Source organism: Manihot esculenta, chromosome 10 (assembly GCF_001659605.2).
Source record: "Manihot esculenta cultivar AM560-2 chromosome 10, M.esculenta_v8, whole genome shotgun sequence".
In the NCBI taxonomy this organism is placed as follows: domain Eukaryota; kingdom Viridiplantae; phylum Streptophyta; class Magnoliopsida; order Malpighiales; family Euphorbiaceae; genus Manihot; species Manihot esculenta.
The window spans coordinates 31,115,728-31,134,433 of record NC_035170.2 but is presented as its reverse complement, the minus strand read 5'-3'; the positions used below and the strand labels follow the sequence as shown (position 1 = coordinate 31,134,433).

The window sequence follows — 18,706 nt, the reverse complement described above, 5'->3', positions numbered from 1 at the left end:
TCTCACACAAATGGCGACTAGGCATAGTTTATATTTGCATGCAACAGTCCAGAAACTAAATACTCGTCCATAATGCACACACAACTGTTGCAGGCCTTGCATGCTTATAAAGAAAGAATTAAAGCAGGAAAAAAGGCAAATTGCACAAACGCCCCTTTATCTAGAAAAGTATACCACTATAGTTAATCAAGAAGATAATCGCATTTCAAAAAAAATAAAATAAAATCAAGAATCGAAAATTTTTTCTTATTTATAATTAAAAATCATCCTTAACATCAAAGCTCGACTTTCCAGTCAAATTGTACATGTAAAAAGAATATCTTCTCCTCCAAAGGCTTGCAAGCCCTAAACTCTAATCCCGAGGAACTTGTGATCCTTTGGCAACATTTGGCACTAGGGAGCTAATAATTGGGAACTAATCAAACAAGCTATGAGGTTGCGTTGCATAAACTAAGAGCAAGCCAATTTAGACTGAAAACCTCTGCCATTTAGAGGACTAAGAAAAATAGTAATCAATGAGGTAAGAGCCTGCCAAGGATTCAAGGAGTACTTTACCTAATTGTTTAATGAAACACTGTTAAGAGCATTGAATATTGCACACCAGCACATGCATGCTTGAAAATGATGCTTAGAAATATGGATTTAAAGATGCTTTAGGCAATAAAAGGAACCTTTCTTGTCCTAAAGGTGCCCTGATCTGCACTCAAATTATATTTGGGTAATGATAACATTGATGAACCTTTTAGACCCAAAACCCACTTTGAATTTAAGCAACCTAAGTTTTTAACCCACCATTGAAGGCACTACCCCCTGAAGTCCTAACACATGCCCCCACAAATTCACCATCAATTAAAAACAAAGTTGACAATGACAGCATCCATTTCTCTATCTCCCTCAAAGAACCACCCACCCACTTTAGGGTCACTGGTTGGCATCAATGAAGGAGAATTGACACCATCATCCTCTCCCAAAAAGGCTCCATCATCTCTAAAAAGTAAGATCCACGTTTCTTATTGAAAGGAAAAAAAAAAAAAAGATATCCTCACCCAAATCCATCACAATCTCACATTTGATGATCTTCTAAATAAAGATCGAAAGAATCCCAAAGACAATCCACTTAACTAATCAACATCCGTAAATGGGTTCCACCGCATCATGTACTGCTCCTTTCTCAAAAATTAAAAAAAAAAATTGAATAATCAACATCATCCACAGGGGAGCAAAAGAGGAGAAAAGTCGAAGGCAAAGCAATGTCTATAAAAACAACGTAGAGATTACGCAACCATGAGACTGAAAATAAAAGGCATAGAATTTAATAACTTAAAATATCAGTTTTACATCATCAAAGAAAACATAATGGTTCCTCACTATCTGCTCCCCACCATAATGAATTCTCACTGTAACACATCATCCATCAAAGCTTTTAAAAGAATTACCCTCCTCTCACCCTCTCTTAAAAGTAAATTGAACCAGAAAATGGAATATTGAAGAAATAATATACTATCAAGAGATACAACTCATGGTGTCATTGCATGATGAAACTGGTAGCTAAAGCTTCCCTTTGGAAAAAGGAATAACAGTAATTAATTGATCCTAGAATCAGAAATATTGAAGAGAGACCTAACCTGGACTGGGTTTCATTAGCATACCCAGAGAGGCTTCATCCTTCCAATCTTTGATTTAAACAACAAATGGTAAAAAAATTGAATAATTTCCCGGAAACTTTATGCCAATTCTTTACCTTCCACCTTTCTTCCCACACCTTCTACTACCGTTATCTTCCCAACTTCACTTGCTCATTAGCCATAAACCCGCCAAAAAAATTATTTACCTTCAAGAAAATTCTTTAACCTATCTCAATTCAGTAAAATCGAAACATTTTCACTAGACTACAAGCTGTTGCTGCTGATCAAGCTGCATCTGCTCAAGCCAAGATTCTAAGACAGAATCAATTTGAGAACTAGGATTCAATCCCTCACCAGTTGAGGCTGCACCAGAAACAGGTACACCATACTTCTCCTTAATCATCTCAGGAGGTGATTCCTTAACCAGAGACTGGACCCATGAAAGGTCAGGCTCCTCACCATTGTTAGCAAGCTCAAATGATGATGATCTTCGAAGTTGACCAAGATCATTTCTTCCACTAACAGACCAATCCAATTTCCCATTTGGGGAACCCCACTTGGTCCAAGAATTTACTGTAGACCCAACAATGGAGACTGCAGGATTGTTTGATCCAAGATCCCTTGAACTAAGGCTTCGAAGTTGTTGGTTCTGCTTCTCCCGCTGTGCAAATGCAGAGAGACGAGAGCCCATAGGAGAGATAGGCTCTACACTTCTTGGAGACATCCTTCCAGGAGATCCAACACCAAATGAAGCCTGCAATAGAGGGTGCTCAACATTTTTTGGGGAGAAAACACTTGTATTGATGGGTGATAACATGCTCTGCTGCTGCTGGAACTGATTGAAAACAGCTGATTTGTGTGAGGGGGAGAAAACTGCAGCAGCTTGATCAGCATATCTGGGAGATGAGATTTCAGCAGAAAAAAGCTCTTCAAGATTTGATGGAGTTAGTGCTTTAGACCGACCAGAATGGTTCAAAGATACAGAATTGCTACGAGAAAGTGAAAAACAAGTTAAATCGTTTAAAATCTGTTGCTGGGCATCAAAATCAGGCAACAAATTAAGATCCTCAGGTGGGATATCTCGGGCACTAAGGGATGATCTCAAGCGACTTGATTGAAGGTTGCTTAGTGGAAGATGTAGTGTCGGTATATTTGGCTGTGGCCATGCAGCAGATGAGTGTGAAATACTTGCTGTAGGGGACATTGGTTGGTTAAAAGGGGTAGGAGACATGGCAGAGACTGATGATGGAGAAGCAGGCAAAAGGCTCAAAGCAGCTGCCATGTCCATGACACTGGCTGCAGATGCAGATGATCGTGGTGAAGGGACAGCAGATCCTGTAGAGACATACAAGGGCCTGAGTTCTTCAGGTGTATGGGCAAAAAAGCAGACACGTCTATTGCAACAAGTGCCATCTTTGCAAAGTCGAGTTCGGTATTGAGCTGGGTGCAACCAACACTCAAACACCCCATGAGCATACTCACACATGTCCCCACGCCTGCAGGCCCCTTTACGGAAATCAGGGCAAGGCACACAACTATAGTGAAACTTCCGTGGGTCTCTTCTACGTGCATTCTCTCCTGGGTGAACGAAAGGGCACTCTGTCCAGTCATGAGAATATGCCCTAGAACATGGGCGGATCTTGAATGAGTACATGCGAAACTCATCTGTTGCATAGATGCTGTTCTTGATGTCTGGGAGTGATGGATCAATTGGATATTCTTTCTTCTCAGATGTATTTATTGGCAAATCATTGTACTTTGAGGACATCGGAGAAGACCCCAACACAGGAGAAGACATTGAGCCATTTTCCGGGGATGAAGAAAGGGTTGGTGAGCTAGTATTAGAGGTACTTATTGACACCCGTAAATTGCACTCGCCCACGGAACCATTAGAAGTGTTCTCACCAACGGACCCATTACAATTGCGCTCCCCTAATGAACCATTAGAAATGCTGTTTGAGAGAAGCTCTTTGAGGGCATCCCTCATGCTATGCAGCTTTGGCGGAACAACAATAACATCAACAGGGCGATAGCCATTGGCATCGAGGCAATTCACATATGCACCTGCAGATAAAAGCAGTTTAACCACTTCAACAGCATTAAGAGATCCACCAGAAGCAGCACAATGAAGTGCAGTGGTTTTATCCATCCCACATGAGAGATTAACATCAGCATCTGTATCAGTAAGTAAAAACTTGATAACATCAATACTGCCATAAGTAGCAGCAACCATTAGGGGAGTCCTGTGGTCAAGAACAACATTCTTTGATCCCTTTTGGCGACCATACCAGTACCCAACCTCATTAGTCGAGGAAGCATCCCGCTCTATTAATTGCTTAAAACCTTCAACATCATTGTTAGCCGCAAGCTCAAGTAAATTGCAAAAAGAATCTCCCGTTTCAACAGTTAGATGATTCATATCTTTTGTGTTAGCTGTGATTTCTACAGTAGATGGAGATGGAGCAGATGATTTTGATGATCTGTCCGGACCACCGCACATGCTTCAGTTAGCTGGAAATTCAACAAACAAAAATTCAAAATTCATTTCGAACTGAAATTTATCATCAGATAAATTCTGCACAATCAATCTGATCATACAGCAATTGATTGCACGAATTTTAGTAAGAAACAGGTTGGAGAGATCAAAACAGAGAGCATAATTATTTAGTATTTCGAATAAAAAAGAGGAATATTAGCTCATGTCATTAATATATCAGGTCACAATCTAGAATCAACCACTACTTTGGTGCAGAACTTAAAAACAGCAATATTCTTATTCTCCAATGAGGAATTTCGGATATGATCAAGACGAACCTAACAAGAATCTATCATCAAATTGTGCAGGATAAAATCATTAGAGATTAAGGAGAATCCCAAATAAACACAAAAAAGGACAACTCAAAGAATTCAGCCTAATAAAATAAAATCAACCCAACCAACACAAGAAAGAAAAAAAAAAACTCCCCCATCTGTTGATTAATCGAAAAACAGGAATCTATGAGCAAGCTTTAAAACTAATCCAATTTTTCTTCAAAAAAAAAAAGGTCAAGATTAAGAAAATCCTATATTGACCAAAAGATAAAGCATTTTCATCATTTTCTTTGTGTTTCGTCCATTTTCAAGGCATCCAATCAAGAAAACTATCAATCAATCAGCCGAAGTTCACTACAATGCCCAAATTCCAAGACATACTACAGTGAGCTCACTAAATGTTCCAGAGAAAACTAAACAGAAACAACACAACCAAACAACAATTAACTGAATAATCCAATTCAAATTCCACTTATATAACGACACCTTCTACGAAAATTAGCCTATTAAAAAATCTCTTAACGTGAGCTCAATAATCAGTTGCTAAAGCAAATCAGCTAATAACAAGCTGAAACACGCTACAATTCATCAATACCCACTTAATTAACAAAAAACAGAGTTGAACTCACAACCAAAACCAATCTGAACAAGTATTAACTCACCAATAACCAAAATTTGGAGCGAATATCAGCTTAATAACTTAAATATCAACAGATCCAGACTATAAGTTTCAACTCATACTTGATCTAGAGCAAAAAGATCAAAAGCCGATACAGGCAGCAGAGTAAGAGAGAAAAATTTTAGATTTAGAAAGCTTCCTGCAGCTTCAGTCTCCATTGATGACACCAAAAACAAAGGAACGAAGAAAGAGAGGAACTTGTTGCAACTAGAGAGAAAGGAAAGGGGAAGGAAAAGTTTCTTTCATGCAGAGAGAGAAAGATAGAGAGAGAACTGAGTAACGTTTTCGAAACTGAAATGGAAATGAAATGCGAGGAAATTTAAGGCAAATTTAAATTTAAATTTTAATCCCGGAGATATTGGGGTTGGGGGAGAGAGAAAGAGAGGGAGAGAAATGTGAAGCAAATGCTATCGAAATGCACACCAAATGAAATTGAAATGCTAGTCAAATTTCAGGAGCATGAAGTGACGAAGACCGGTTGGGCCGGTGAGTGAAGATAAGGTGGATCACCGGGTTGGTAAGGAAAGTCAAGGGTGGGGCAACCGGTTGAAGGGTGCGGATCTGAAAAGGGAGTTGGAAAAGTAGAGTAGAATCAGGATTTGGAATCCGCCAATGAGAGAAGTACAACAAAGCGGACGTCAGGGTAGTGGTCAATTATGATTTAATTGTGCAGTCAAATCGAGAGGGAAAAAAAAAGGCATGAAGCACCGAGACCTTAAATTTAAATTTCAGGACGATTTTGCTTCTTTGTCCTTAATCTTTTTCTATTTGCGAATACCCCCTTAGCATTTTGTAGTTCGGTTCAATTCGGATTGAACCGAATAAAAAAAAATTAAAATTTTAATAATTATAAAAAATAAATTAAATTAATTTTAATTAAAAATTAAATTAAATCAAAATCATTTATCAATTCGATTTGATAAATTTAAATTTTTAATATTTTTTTTTATATTTTATTTTTAATATTTTAAAATTTAATTAAAATATTTTAATTTTAATATAATTTAATCATATTAAAAATAATATATTATTATCATTAATTGATTCACTATAATATTTTTAATTTTTTTAATTAAAATTAAATTAAATTAAAATTTTTAAAATTAAAAATTAAACTAAATCAAAATAAATAAAAAATTAAATTAAAATTTTAAATTAATTTAATTTATTAATTTTTTCGATTTAAACTAAATACTAAATTTTATCTATTACAATCATACTAAATAAAATTTATTTTATTAATTTTACTATTATCATTTTTTTATCTAAGATAAAAAAAACTGCATTAATAAAGGGCCCAAGCCCAAAAATATGGAGAAGCATAAAGCCAGCCCAACAAATAGAAGACACAATGAAGAAGCCTAAAGCCTATAAAGCCCCTACTGTTACAGAAGATGAAGGGACCAACGTTGCCGCTGTTGCATAAATGGAGGCGTCTGCAAACAAGTAAGGGTAGGCGGGCTTCGCGGTGTCGATGACGAATGGAACCATACCTAAAAAAGCTACCATGACCTACTTGTCGATAAAGAACAGATGAAGACTGCTTCTCTTAGGTTCCCAACTGAACATGTATAAGAAGAGGGGAGGTTCCAGAAGGAAGAAGATTCCCAATCAAGCTAAATCTGGCAAAAACCCCAACAGATCGAGCCTAGAATGAAACAAATCTGCCAGTAGCCATCACCAAAAGACTCAAATAGAGCAAAAGAAGATAAAATATGCAACATGCACATCCTCTCATGGTTCGACAGTCTGCAACTAAAAGAAAACCAAACAACAAAATCAGAAGGAGAACGAAAAAATTATTCACAATCCACCCGGAGTGGAGAAGAACAAACTCACATCTGGGAAGGACAGGAGAAACCTACAGAGGACAGCAAGAAATTATCTGAAAGAGAGAAGAAAATGAAGAGGCATTAAAGAATTATTGCAGGTATCCACTAAATGTTGAATTAAAAGACAAATTTAATTTAAAAAGATAATATAAAATATATTATTTTAACTATGTTAATTATATATTTTTTTAAAAAATTAATAAAAATAATCACAAGGGTATTTTTGTAAAATAGGGAGAGAGTGATAAATAAAATAACAAGAGTGGTCACAAGAATCAAGATAATATATTATATGAACTTATTTAATTTATTAGATTATCCAAATTGGATTAAGTGGTTTTCTTCAATGTATTGCTTTCTTTTTAAGCAATTTTGATTTTTTTATTTCTGGATTATTCTCATTTAAATTTTTCTTCAGGACCCACATATTAGATATAATAAATAAAATGAAAATTATTATTTAGTTTTTTATTTTTATATTTTAAAAAATATTAATAAATTTATGTATTTTTATTTCTTTTTTTTGCCATGCATGTATTTTTATTTCGTTTACTATTTCATATCTCTAATTATTTTAGATTAAATTTCATTTAATTTCTGTAATTTCAAAAATATAATTATAAAATTTATTTATTTTCTAAATATAAATTGGTTATTAATTTTCATAATGATTTATTCTTTCTTTGAATATATTCACTTATCCAAATTGTAATTGAAACTAAGCAGATAATTAAAGAAAAATTGGAATAAAAAAATATTAGGACTAATTATATAATATATTTTTTAAAATAAAATTTTAAATAATTAGTTTATCAAAATAAAAAGACTGAATAATAATATCCCCAAATAAAATTAATATTAGTAAATGATTCTAAAAAAAAGGGAAAAGGCATTTTGGCCCATGCAGGTCTCGAACCTGCGACCTTCGCGTTATTAGCACGACGCTCTAACCAACTGAGCTAATAGGCCACTTGTTTTATAGGGCAAATAATTATTTAAATGTATATATTTTTAGTTAATATAATAATTTATGATATAGTATTTTTTTTATAGAATTTGTTTTATCTCAAATAATCATTTATTATTAATTATATAAAATAAAATTGAATATAAGTCTAATAAGCTTTCATGGTCGATTTTTAAAATTAAATTTGTATACTATTACTCAATGATCAAATAACCACTCATTTAATATATTATTATTTTTTAATAATAAAAATATTTTTATATGATAAAATTTTAATTTTGTAATTTTAAAAATTATTTATTTTATTTATATATTTTTATGATAATTAAAATACTAATTTTTTATTTTTAAATTATAAAAAATAATATTTTATTATATTAGAATTTATTTAACCCTTAATAAAAATACATGAATTTAATTGAGTTAAAATTTTAAATTGAACTTATTTAATCATTAAAAAATATAATAACTTAATTAAACTTATTTCTAAATAAAATTCCTTATTAAATAGACTAATACAATAATCACTAAAAAAATGGCATGCCAATTTTTTTATTTTAAATTAATTTAATTATTTTGTTGAGTTTAATTTTTTAAAAAAACCTCCATATAAATTTAACCCATGGAGCAGTTTTACTTTAAAAAAAAAAATACTACATTATTACAAGTAATAAATACATTAATATTTGTTATTTTCTTCTTCCTTTATACACTTTTATCTATCATTTAATTTTTTTTTTGTTTAATAATTAATAAAGCAATTAAATGATTTAATTTGACCAAATTATTATTTTTATCTATTTTAATTACTCCAATCTCAATATTTTTCTTCACGTCAATCTACTGCTAAAAAATTGAACAATTAAAAAGAGAAAAAACAAAATAATAAGATGAGTTTTAAACATAATTATCTTGTTTACTAAAAATATTGGTAAAATTAAGAAAATAATTATAAGCTTTTTTTTTTTTTCAAAATGTGATATTTTTTTAAAAAATTCCAAGATAAAGTGAAGGAAGGGAGGGAGAGAGTATGTGATAAAATAATTATTATATTGTTAATTTCTTTAATTCTTTTTGTAAAAAATTAATAGGGATGGATGTATATAATTATTATTGAAATTTGAATAATAAATATTTTTTCAGTAGGAAATAAAAATATAAAAATTCAAATCTGAATTTTTTGATCCAGTAAAATGCTTTTACTTACTTGACTAGATCAGATTAGATAATTTTTGTTTTTAAACATAATAAACATATTCAATTACATATGCATAGTAACAAAAGTGGATATAAATTAGAGGCCCATCTTCAAAGCTTTAGCAATGGTTCCTTCTTCATATGAAAACTCCATTTCAACAACCTTGGATAAAATCAAACTTGATAGAGATTAGCTAGCAAAACCCTATTTTGATTTTGGTCCCATTTGAAAAGCAATGCTTAGTGTTCTCAATCAAATCAAATCAATAAAAAAAAAAAAAAAAAAAAAACAACCTTTGCCATATTTCTCAACTTATTACTGTTGGTGATAGTGACTTTTTTTTTTGGAGTCTTTCATTTAGCTCCCTCTATTGAGTACCAATCCAATGTGGACCTCAATTGCTTTGTCCATTGCCCTTGCATTTTGGTAACCTATTGTTCAATGAAAGTTTCACTAGTCTTCTCCCAATTGGTCCCCATTGTGGAAACCGATATCATCTTCTTTTTTTTTTTTTTTTCAAATATTGCAATAATAAGAATATTATACTATATCTATTCCACAATAATTATCGTTTGAAAAACTTTTTTACTTCAAATTATCCATCATTTTAAGAATTTTTAAAATAATATTAATTTTTATTTTCTATATATACTTTAAATCATTTAATAAATCGACTCGTTTTTATTTATTTATCAAACAAAATAAAATTAAGCTTATTAAAATTTAATTTAAATTTAAATAATTTTAAATTTAAAAATAAATTTAATGAATTAAATTTAAAGTCTTCAAATCTGTTAATTCAATTACATCCTAGTTTCAGTTGGATTGGATTGATGTCACAAAACAAAATTTGTCCTTATCCTTTTATCAACCTAGACTTGGCATGCATAGATTGATTGTAGAGTCACACATTAGAGGGAGGTATCATTTCACCCATCAATTCATTTCTGGCTAAAACAAAATGATTCCTGTTTTTGAACAGCTTGTGTCCCTCTTACTAGAGAAACATTAAATATCAATGGCTTATATGGAATGAAATTATTTTGGCAGATATGTGCTTCAGGACAATTCCCTTAGAAATTAGAGTCCATCATCGAGTGGAGAGGTCCCACGTAATGGGATTATTATGGATCTCAATCTCACCATATGGGACGTTCTCCACCGTATGATTTGTGTGAAGTTGCGACTTTCATACTCTTTCCCCTTGGACTTTAATGATAAAAGTGAAGAAAAAGAGATTCATTTACTTTATTTTATTTAAATCAACTCTTAAAATAAAATAAAAAATTATAATTTCTCACTTAATAAAAATATAATAAATGACTTATATTCTCACAAAATAAAAAATAACAATTACAAAAAATTATGTAACATTTATGTATCCTCATTTTTCTCTCTTTTTTTTTCACCGAATTGAAGAAAAATGTTTTGTGCCAAATAAAAGAATTGAGAAATATAATTCCTCATCTCTTTCTCTCTATTTCTCTTTTCTCTTCTCAATCTAATGTTCAAATAAGAAAAATTTGAGAAATCAAATGTAATTCTTCTCTCTATTTCCCTAATCCTAACAAAACATTAGTTAAATGTTATAAATAATGAAATTAAATGAAAAATTCAAGAAAAAGTTTCGGTTTTCTTAGAAAACACATTTATTTCATTCAAATTAATGATTCAAAAATTTATTCATTCAAATAAATGATTCATGCACGGACACTGTAAATGCATACGGCTGACACGCTGATTCAGAACCTCCAGCCATTAAACCCTACCCAGGGATGTACAAGCCAAAATACCAAAATGCTGTAACATAAAGGAACCAAAATGGCAGATGAAACCAATCAAATTGACCTTTTTCAATTCGACTTCTCAATTTTAAACAGAATTCTGGCAGTAGCACGAAAATAATACCGTTTCAATTCTCTTCCCTTTCTACCGAGCAAGTAGACTAACGAAAGAAGTAGGCTCAGTGCCAGCAATTGCAAGCAAACGGCCCTGTACCCAGCAATAGCCTCACTTCTCAAATCACCTGAACAACAAATTAGTAAGATCTCAACAATTTTAACAGTCTCCTCAATTCACAAATTGCCCAGCAGTACTAAATCTTCAATTGATATAAAAAATAACATAAAGCTTAAATTACAAGGATTTAATAACATAGAGTTTACATTATAGGGATTTTAAAACTTACATAATCCTCAAATCAAATTAACACCAAAAACAACCAAGGAAATTGAAATTGCATATCTAAACTCTTTAACGTTAGTGCAAATGTGAAACTATAGAAAACCCTTGGAGATAGACTGCTTGATTTTGCTTTGTGGAGAGAAAATATCCATTGAGAAGTGGTTGATGCCGAGACTTCGCTTAGACATGACAGAGATACTGAGGTGATTTAGAAAGTTGAGAGACGTTTGAGGGGCAAAAAGTAGGGATCTAGGCATACATAAGAACTCTAAATGACGTAACAGATGATATTTGGTTCTATTCAATTTTTCTTTTGGTTTCAGAAATAACCAACCTGAATGACTAAATATTCACTAACATAATAACTGAATCATTTAGTCAAAAGACCAAACCGAAAAATAGAATTAAACAGGTTTAGTTTTTAGGTTAAAACCAAAATTTGCTCAATATGGACCTGGATTGTTTTGCTGATGCCTCTGCCTCCAGTTCCACAGCTATTACTCTCATGCAATATTTAGATAATAGGAAACAGACAAAATTTTCATTTTTGCACAGCTTTGGCCTTCTTCTTCACTGATTGGACCAAGGTTGCAAGCTCAGGCTTCTCCATTTCTTTTGCACCTCTAGGTTGAAATTTTTCTTCTTTCTTTGTTTTGCCATTAGAGGGCAAATGGATTTGCTTGGACTTCATCTTAAGGGACTTTACCAATGATGATATCTCATATTTCTCTTTCTTTGATGGCAAAACATCGGAACTCCTCTGCTCCTTTATGTTTGCATCTGGCTCATTAGCTGGTACCTGAGATTTTGTCGGCCGTTTCTTATGCCCCCCTTCCAGTTCTAGCTGATCACCCTTTTGCTGCGTCAACGCCATCTGCCTAGCGTAAGCAGCACTTCTGCAATATCCACAGCAGAAACTTTTGGTTACAATAAGGAGGAGGCTTACACTACATAAAGCCAAAATCTTCTGATCTTTTGCAGAATTGAAATAAGAAAATATACGAGTGCCTCAATCTATATACACCAACATGCTACCTCTAGAATCTCTAAGAATTAAGTAATATATATATTTTTTCCAAAGGAACATATTGGAGAATACCTTTTGAACTGTGGATCTGTAGGATCCAATGAAAATAGAGGTGAAGTGAAGAGAGCTGAAAACCGTGGATCATCATAGTCACCAGTTGGTATTTTGTTCTCATCTGACACTTGTTTTTCCTTTTTACCCTTTGCTGTTTTATGTTTCAAATTATATCCCTTTACACCATTATTAGCCCCATTATCATCAGCAAGTAACAACTCAAGCTCTGCTCTGCTTGCTTCTGCTTCCTTATCTGTATACTGGTGTTTCTTTCCTTCTTTGTCGCTCTTAGCTCGACATTCCTTCTTTCCCTTTTTAATAGCTGGTTCTTCAAAAAAGAAATCATCAGGTTCTTCTTTTTCTTCATCAGCATCACTACTCTCGTCCTCTGATGAATACTTGGATCTCTTTTTTCGAGCCTTCTTCTTCTCACGCTTTTCCCTGAGATGTGCTTCCCAAACACTTTCTGATTTCTTATCCCTTTTTTCCAGAATGTGCTTACTTATATCCTCTAAGCCAGTGTTAAAAGTAATCTCCATATCCTGCCCTTCATCCTCATTCTCTACATCTGAACCATCAGCAGACTGGATTAAAGCACGGTACTTATCCAGTTTTTTACTCTTTTTATTTGATTCACCCTCTGCAATGGCAGCATCATTTTCATCCTCATCGCTTTCACTCTCATCAGAAGCTAAGAACTCCTTCAACTCCAACTCAGCCAGCTAAATGAAAGAATAACTCACGTAACTATACATGCAAAAGTTAGGTAGCACCTTAAGCAAAGAAGAGCATTTGTCATTTGATTTGCAAATTTATTGTTGCTTCTAGGATAATCCCTATTAAACTTTTGTTGTTACATCAATATATCATCAATGTGACTTCAGAAAGTGGTACATGTCACAAGTAATCCAAAAAAGAAAAAAGGAAAAGAAAAAGAAAAACTGAGCACTTATTGTTGCTTCTGGTCTATGCTGCTACTCGGTTAGTGCTATGGAACAACAGCCAAATATGCAAATGAAGATGCTTATATTTTGTATTTTTAACAAGGTTGGAGGATATACCAAAGCATGCAAGTCTGTTTCAGTGTTTGACACAGGGCGTTGAAATAAAGTGAAATGCCAGGTTATAATGGTTCCAGTTATAGCATAGTTTTGCTTATTATGTGATTACGTAGTCTTGTCCACATGTACTTTGGTACCTATGCTATGCAATGGTATTATGTAATTAGTTACTTATGATGCATGATATTTAGTAATCCTATATATATATATATATATATATATATATATATATATATAAAGCAAGAGATCATGACATGTCACATGTTTAGATGGATATCAGCAGATAGTATGTTTAATATTTTTCTTTACAAGCAGCACTTAAACCATTTGCCACAAGGTCATGACCATGCAAGTTAGATCTAAGACAGGCAGCAGAGACAAAGCCATTTATTTAATTTATCTCAGTTGTGTGTGTATTAATCCAAAGTTCAAGGCCAGACTTTAAACTGAGATAAAATTGGGTTTAAACAGAAAGGAGGAAGAGGAAGGGCATGGAAAGAAGCTCAAGCAAGTGTCAGAACTAATGATATGATGGGAAGGTTGCACATAATAGGAAAGAAACTAAATATGGTAAACAAAACTTCCCAACAGAAACCCAAAAAATAGCCCTTTCCACACCTCATATGTTTGATCTAGAATTTCCATTTCCACATCAGAATGAACCCCAACAATAAATGAATAACTACATGAATAAATGGATGAAAAAAGAAGAAAATAAAGCAGCTCCTTAAAAAAGAAAATAAAAGATATGCACCCCTATTATATTTAGTAGAAAAGCAACCGATATCAATAAACTAATAATCATGACAAATTTGACATACCTGGTCAGCATTAAATTTTCGTTTCAAGGTCTTGACACGCTGTGGTTCATCTTCATCCCAACTAATAGGAATATTACTGTGCTGCAGTGCTTTGGTGTGGAAATCCAATCCCTCATAGCTTGCTGGTGCCTGACCAAAGGATACCAAAAATTAGTAGTTTCTACTGTTTCTTAAACTAAACTTCAAGGAAACAGAAGGAAGTTGAAATGTTGGACAAAGTTTGGCCACTTTTTGCTGGAGTTAATTTCATTTATGGTCACCAATTTCAGTTCATATTAGCATAATCACTCACTTCTATTTTATCAGAAAATGGTCACTGTTGTTTTTTTTTTTTTCAGAGATTTAACCAGATAGTTTCACATGATGATCAAATACAATATCCTCAATTCCTCATATCCTATATAACTATATTACGATTGTGCAAAAGAAACTGATGAAATTCTATCAAAATTAGGTAAGAATGACTTTATTGGGAGAAAGACATTATGGGTAATGATTTTGCTTGCACTAAATTAAGATTAGTGACCATGCAAAAAGAAAAAATAATGGTAAGTTAAACACCTATGGTCAATTAAGCCGTAGCAGCTGCAAATTTTTCATGTGCAATGGATTGTAGAAACCCCAAATTGCCAGATAAAGGACATTGAGTGTTTAGACTATTGTCCATAGAAAAATTATAAATACACAATGCTTTTTAGGACAAGTGAAACATATACCTCCGTTGCAACATCACGAGGTGGATGTTTAAATTCCATAGAGTCAGGAACAAATCTAAGATCAAAAACATTAGAAGATCTTTCAAACTCAACTCCATCACAAGCTTTGTATAGGTGTTCTGCTGTTGATACAGAATCACATTCCACTACACCATAGTAGTACCTGAAGAGGTAGACAGCCACATAAGTTCAACAACAACAGAGAAAAAAGGTGGAAGATAATATTCTAAAAGCAGAAAATACTGATAAGGATGGCATCTTATGTGTTTAAAAATGGCTACAATAAAGCCACAAAGGATGGTTAAGCCCCATACAGTCCATGGAAATTGTGGTACATAATTGGTTGAGAACACTATTATGTGAACTAGTGAAAATTAGCATATACTCATCTGAGACACACAAGTTGCACACTCTAATAACCTGGGAGGCGGACTTGAGGCCTTTTTTGCCTTTACATCTTAGGTTAAATTACGCCAGTAAATGTATTTGCTGCTTCAAAGAATCTCTTTGGCTTCTGTATAATAAGCAAAACTTAATAGACATCCTAGACACATCAAGCACTATACCGGTTGTCATAATATCTACGTCAATGTCTGCTTGCACAGACGCAAGTTTGTGTTTCTTTTATGCACAACGAAACACCCACACACAGACAACATAATCAAAATTAAATTTCTGAAATATTATGTCAGAAGGATAAAAGAAAGATTATCATTCAAGCAGCAAAAGGAAAAATTGACACCATTTAGCAGGAAAGAAATAAAAAAACACCATACAATCAATCACCTCAGCCTACTTTTCTCATAAGCACGCAATTTCTCCTCGTCAATCTCATCATCATCATCACTGCCACCATCACCATCCTTGTTCTCGTCATCAAATAAGCCAACAGGACCATGAAGCTCTTCCTCTTTCATACGCTGAAGACCAAATTCAGATGGATAGACAGACAAAGACAAAATTTCTCCTCCTTTTGGAAGAAATGAGCGTAGTATTACATACAAGTCAACAGCCTACAGAATACAACAAAGTTCTAAGTCAAGGGTAAACCAAAGAAAGGCCTAGAAAAGAACTATGAGCATCAAAGGGAACTTATACATAGAGCTCAGCTCAATAATGTGTGGCCTCAACAACTAGGAATTTCTTATTCAATGGAAATTCCTTATGCCCTATTCAATAAAATAATTATAGAATAAAAAAGAAACAGCCTGCTTAGTGATCACATTTCTTATTATTGCTGATCAGAGAAACACAAGAATAAGCATTCTCAGATATACTTCATAAACAAGGGCCATTTAATATTGTCCAAAAAAGCATAGGGATGCATCTACAGGATACAAAATGAATATCTATAGATAGATGAACAGTATGAAAATGAAACATTAGCAGCACCATGGCTTGCAAAGTAGAGATATTATCACCTGCCATCCAAGGGGAAATCTTTACGAAGCCAAAGGAGGTGGGATGGGGTATGTTAGGCCACCCCACCATGCACCATGATTGCACAAGTATACATCATAAATTTTATCAACACCAGTAAGTGAAAACTTATTTACCTTTGGAAATATGCAATTTATCATCAAAATGATAACATATATTATAAAATTATAAAAACTAAAAGTAGGGTTGTGAAAACATTTTTAATAAGAAACAAAATTTTAAACAGGGTATTAGACGGCTGCATTGGTAACCTTAACTACAAATTGCCAACATATATGTTTTCCTGATTCCACAGTATCCATATTTAAGGTGTCCATGCAAATACAAGAATAAGTAGGTGTTTACCAGCTCACTTTTCAAAATTAACATGTACTCAAACCATGAACATGGAACATATCATATCAAATACTTTAATGGAGAAAACCAGAACAAAATTCATTCAAGTTGTGTTATTAAAGATACGCAAGCCTCTTTTCTTTACGGACAAACCCTACATTACAAATACCAATAGCGTACCCTAACGTGTCTCCAGTCCATATTAACAATGGCAAGCCTGCGGGTTCCATCTTCAATTGTTGGTATATTTTCCACCTGTTACATACAGTAACTCAATCATTCAAATATTGAGCATCATAACATTAAAAATAAATAATGATAGAGCAAGTAGCTTTGAACTTTGATCACAGAAAACGGATTATCTAAGTACACAGTTCAAAAAACTAGCAACAATTTCTACAATTACTCAGCAACTAAATTATAATTGACCTCACAGCATACCTCTACTTCAGACAAATCATCCTCATAAAACACCTCCTCATCCTCCTCATCAGTAGTGGACTCCGCGTCAACCTCCGAGTCCGACGCCTCAGATTGACTACTCGACTCGCTTCCTTCTGCTGCGAGATCCAATTTCTCTAGTTCCTCCTCACTTTCTTCTTCTACTTCCTCTCCACTGTTATCCTTATCATTCACGATCTTCAATTTCTTCTCTATCTCTTTCATTCTATCATCATTATCTTCTCCTTCTTCATCTTCAATTCGATAGTAATGGCGCAAAGAACTTTCCGACTTGTGCTTCTTAGGCTTACCACGTTTGTCTAATTTTGCAGAAGAGGAAGCAAAATTTTTGTCCGTGAACATGCGGTTGAAGCGAGAGTCGATTGCGACCTTGGACTTTTGCTTAGTAACTTTCTGAAACCGAGGGTCTGAGTGTACTGATGCAAATCGAGGGTCTGCGATGATCTTCCTTCCGCCGCCGCCTTCATGGTGGATTTTGTCGTTGTTTTTAGCATCCAAATCTTTCGTTGGTTTGTTTTTCTTCTTCTTTTCCTTACTCTCCTTATAATCTGTGTTTTTGGAACCCATTGGAAGTGAACTGGCTGCACAGAAATTTTTGGGGCTTATCGTTCTGGTTATCAGGGTTTAAGTTCGTCGGCTGAAATTTAGAAAAGATGACGGATGGTGTTTGGACGCAGAAATTACCCTTATTCCCAATTCGTTTAAGCCCGTTGCTCTGACGGAACGAAACGCTGTGTTTTATGACCCGAGTAATCTAACCTGTCTAGTTTAATAAAAAATTATATTAATCAACATATTTTAAAAACCTCTTTAGTTAGTTTTTATATATTAAAACATAAATAAATAAATTAGACTTTTTATTTTTTTATCTCATTCATAATTTAGACTTTGTAACTTTATATATTTTAATAATTTAATTCATATAATCATAATTGACTTAATTGTAATTTTCACATTATGAATTAATTTTTTTTAAAATTGTAATGATATAATGGCTGACTTTTAAAAAATATAAAAATTAATATGAAATTAACTAAAAATAACTTTAAATTAATTTCAAATTAGTAAATTAGATTAAATACTATTTTTTTTCTAATTTAATTTTAAAATGATAAAATCACAGGGTTTAAAATTGGAGCCCAATACAATCACATATTAAAATTTAAATTGAGAAATTAGAGATAAATTACAACATAATTCATGAACTTTGGCGAAACTTATAATTTTTTTTTGCCTATACATTTTCAAAATCAAGTAATTTAGTCTTTTGAATGCAGAGTTGGTCACTAACAGTTGAATCTGACTTCATAATAAAATTTTTAATTAATGAATGCATTTGATTAGAGGTGACAAATTTTCAATTCATAATTTGGGCTCCTCTGATCTTAGAATCATTCATAACCCATCTCAATCTATACAAAAACTGAACCATCTGTGAGCAGTACATGAAGTTGTAGAATAAATAGAATCTTTGTTCCACCAGAGAAGTCCAC

General features: G+C 33.0%; 2 protein-coding genes, 1 long non-coding RNA gene and 1 other non-coding gene across 5 annotated transcripts; all 4 read right to left on the bottom strand.

Moving 5' to 3' along the window:
- Positions 1-1,291: 1,291 nt before the first annotated feature.
- On the bottom strand, positions 1,292-5,440 carry LOC110623925 (zinc finger CCCH domain-containing protein 30). Its single transcript, XM_021768946.1, has 2 exons — positions 5,099-5,440; positions 1,292-4,136 (listed from the first exon to the last, which is right to left on the bottom strand). The coding sequence occupies exon 2, from the start codon at positions 4,123-4,125 to the stop codon at positions 1,885-1,887; it is 2,241 nt and encodes a 746-aa protein (XP_021624638.1). The 5' UTR covers positions 4,126-4,136; positions 5,099-5,440; the 3' UTR covers positions 1,292-1,884.
- Positions 5,441-6,335: 895 nt separating this feature from the next.
- On the bottom strand, positions 6,336-7,046 carry LOC110624552. The gene is made up of 2 exons (XR_002489437.2): positions 6,955-7,046; positions 6,336-6,870 (listed from the first exon to the last, which is right to left on the bottom strand). It is a non-coding gene; the product is annotated as an uncharacterized LOC110624552 (long non-coding RNA).
- Positions 7,047-7,842: 796 nt separating this feature from the next.
- Positions 7,843-7,916, bottom strand: TRNAI-AAU. The gene has a single exon. It is a non-coding gene; the product is annotated as a tRNA-Ile (tRNA).
- A 2,827-nt stretch (positions 7,917-10,743) lies between these two features.
- On the bottom strand, positions 10,744-17,937 carry LOC110624381 (pre-rRNA-processing protein ESF1). Of its 2 annotated transcripts, XR_002489403.2 has the most exons (8): positions 17,193-17,936; positions 16,932-17,006; positions 15,762-15,988; positions 14,976-15,138; positions 14,260-14,388; positions 12,396-13,099; positions 11,751-12,192; positions 10,744-11,138 (listed from the first exon to the last, which is right to left on the bottom strand). XR_002489403.2 is itself a non-coding variant. In XM_021769478.2 (7 exons), exons 1-7 carry the CDS (start codon positions 17,778-17,780, stop codon positions 11,838-11,840), a joined length of 2,241 nt encoding a protein of 746 aa, XP_021625170.1. In that variant the 5' UTR covers positions 17,781-17,937; the 3' UTR covers positions 11,220-11,837. The 2 variants fall into 2 exon arrangements, 1 of the variants encoding a protein (XP_021625170.1); XM_021769478.2 differs by lacking the exon at positions 10,744-11,138 and having other exon boundaries at positions 11,220-12,192; positions 17,193-17,937.
- Between the last annotated feature and the right edge of the window lie 769 nt (positions 17,938-18,706).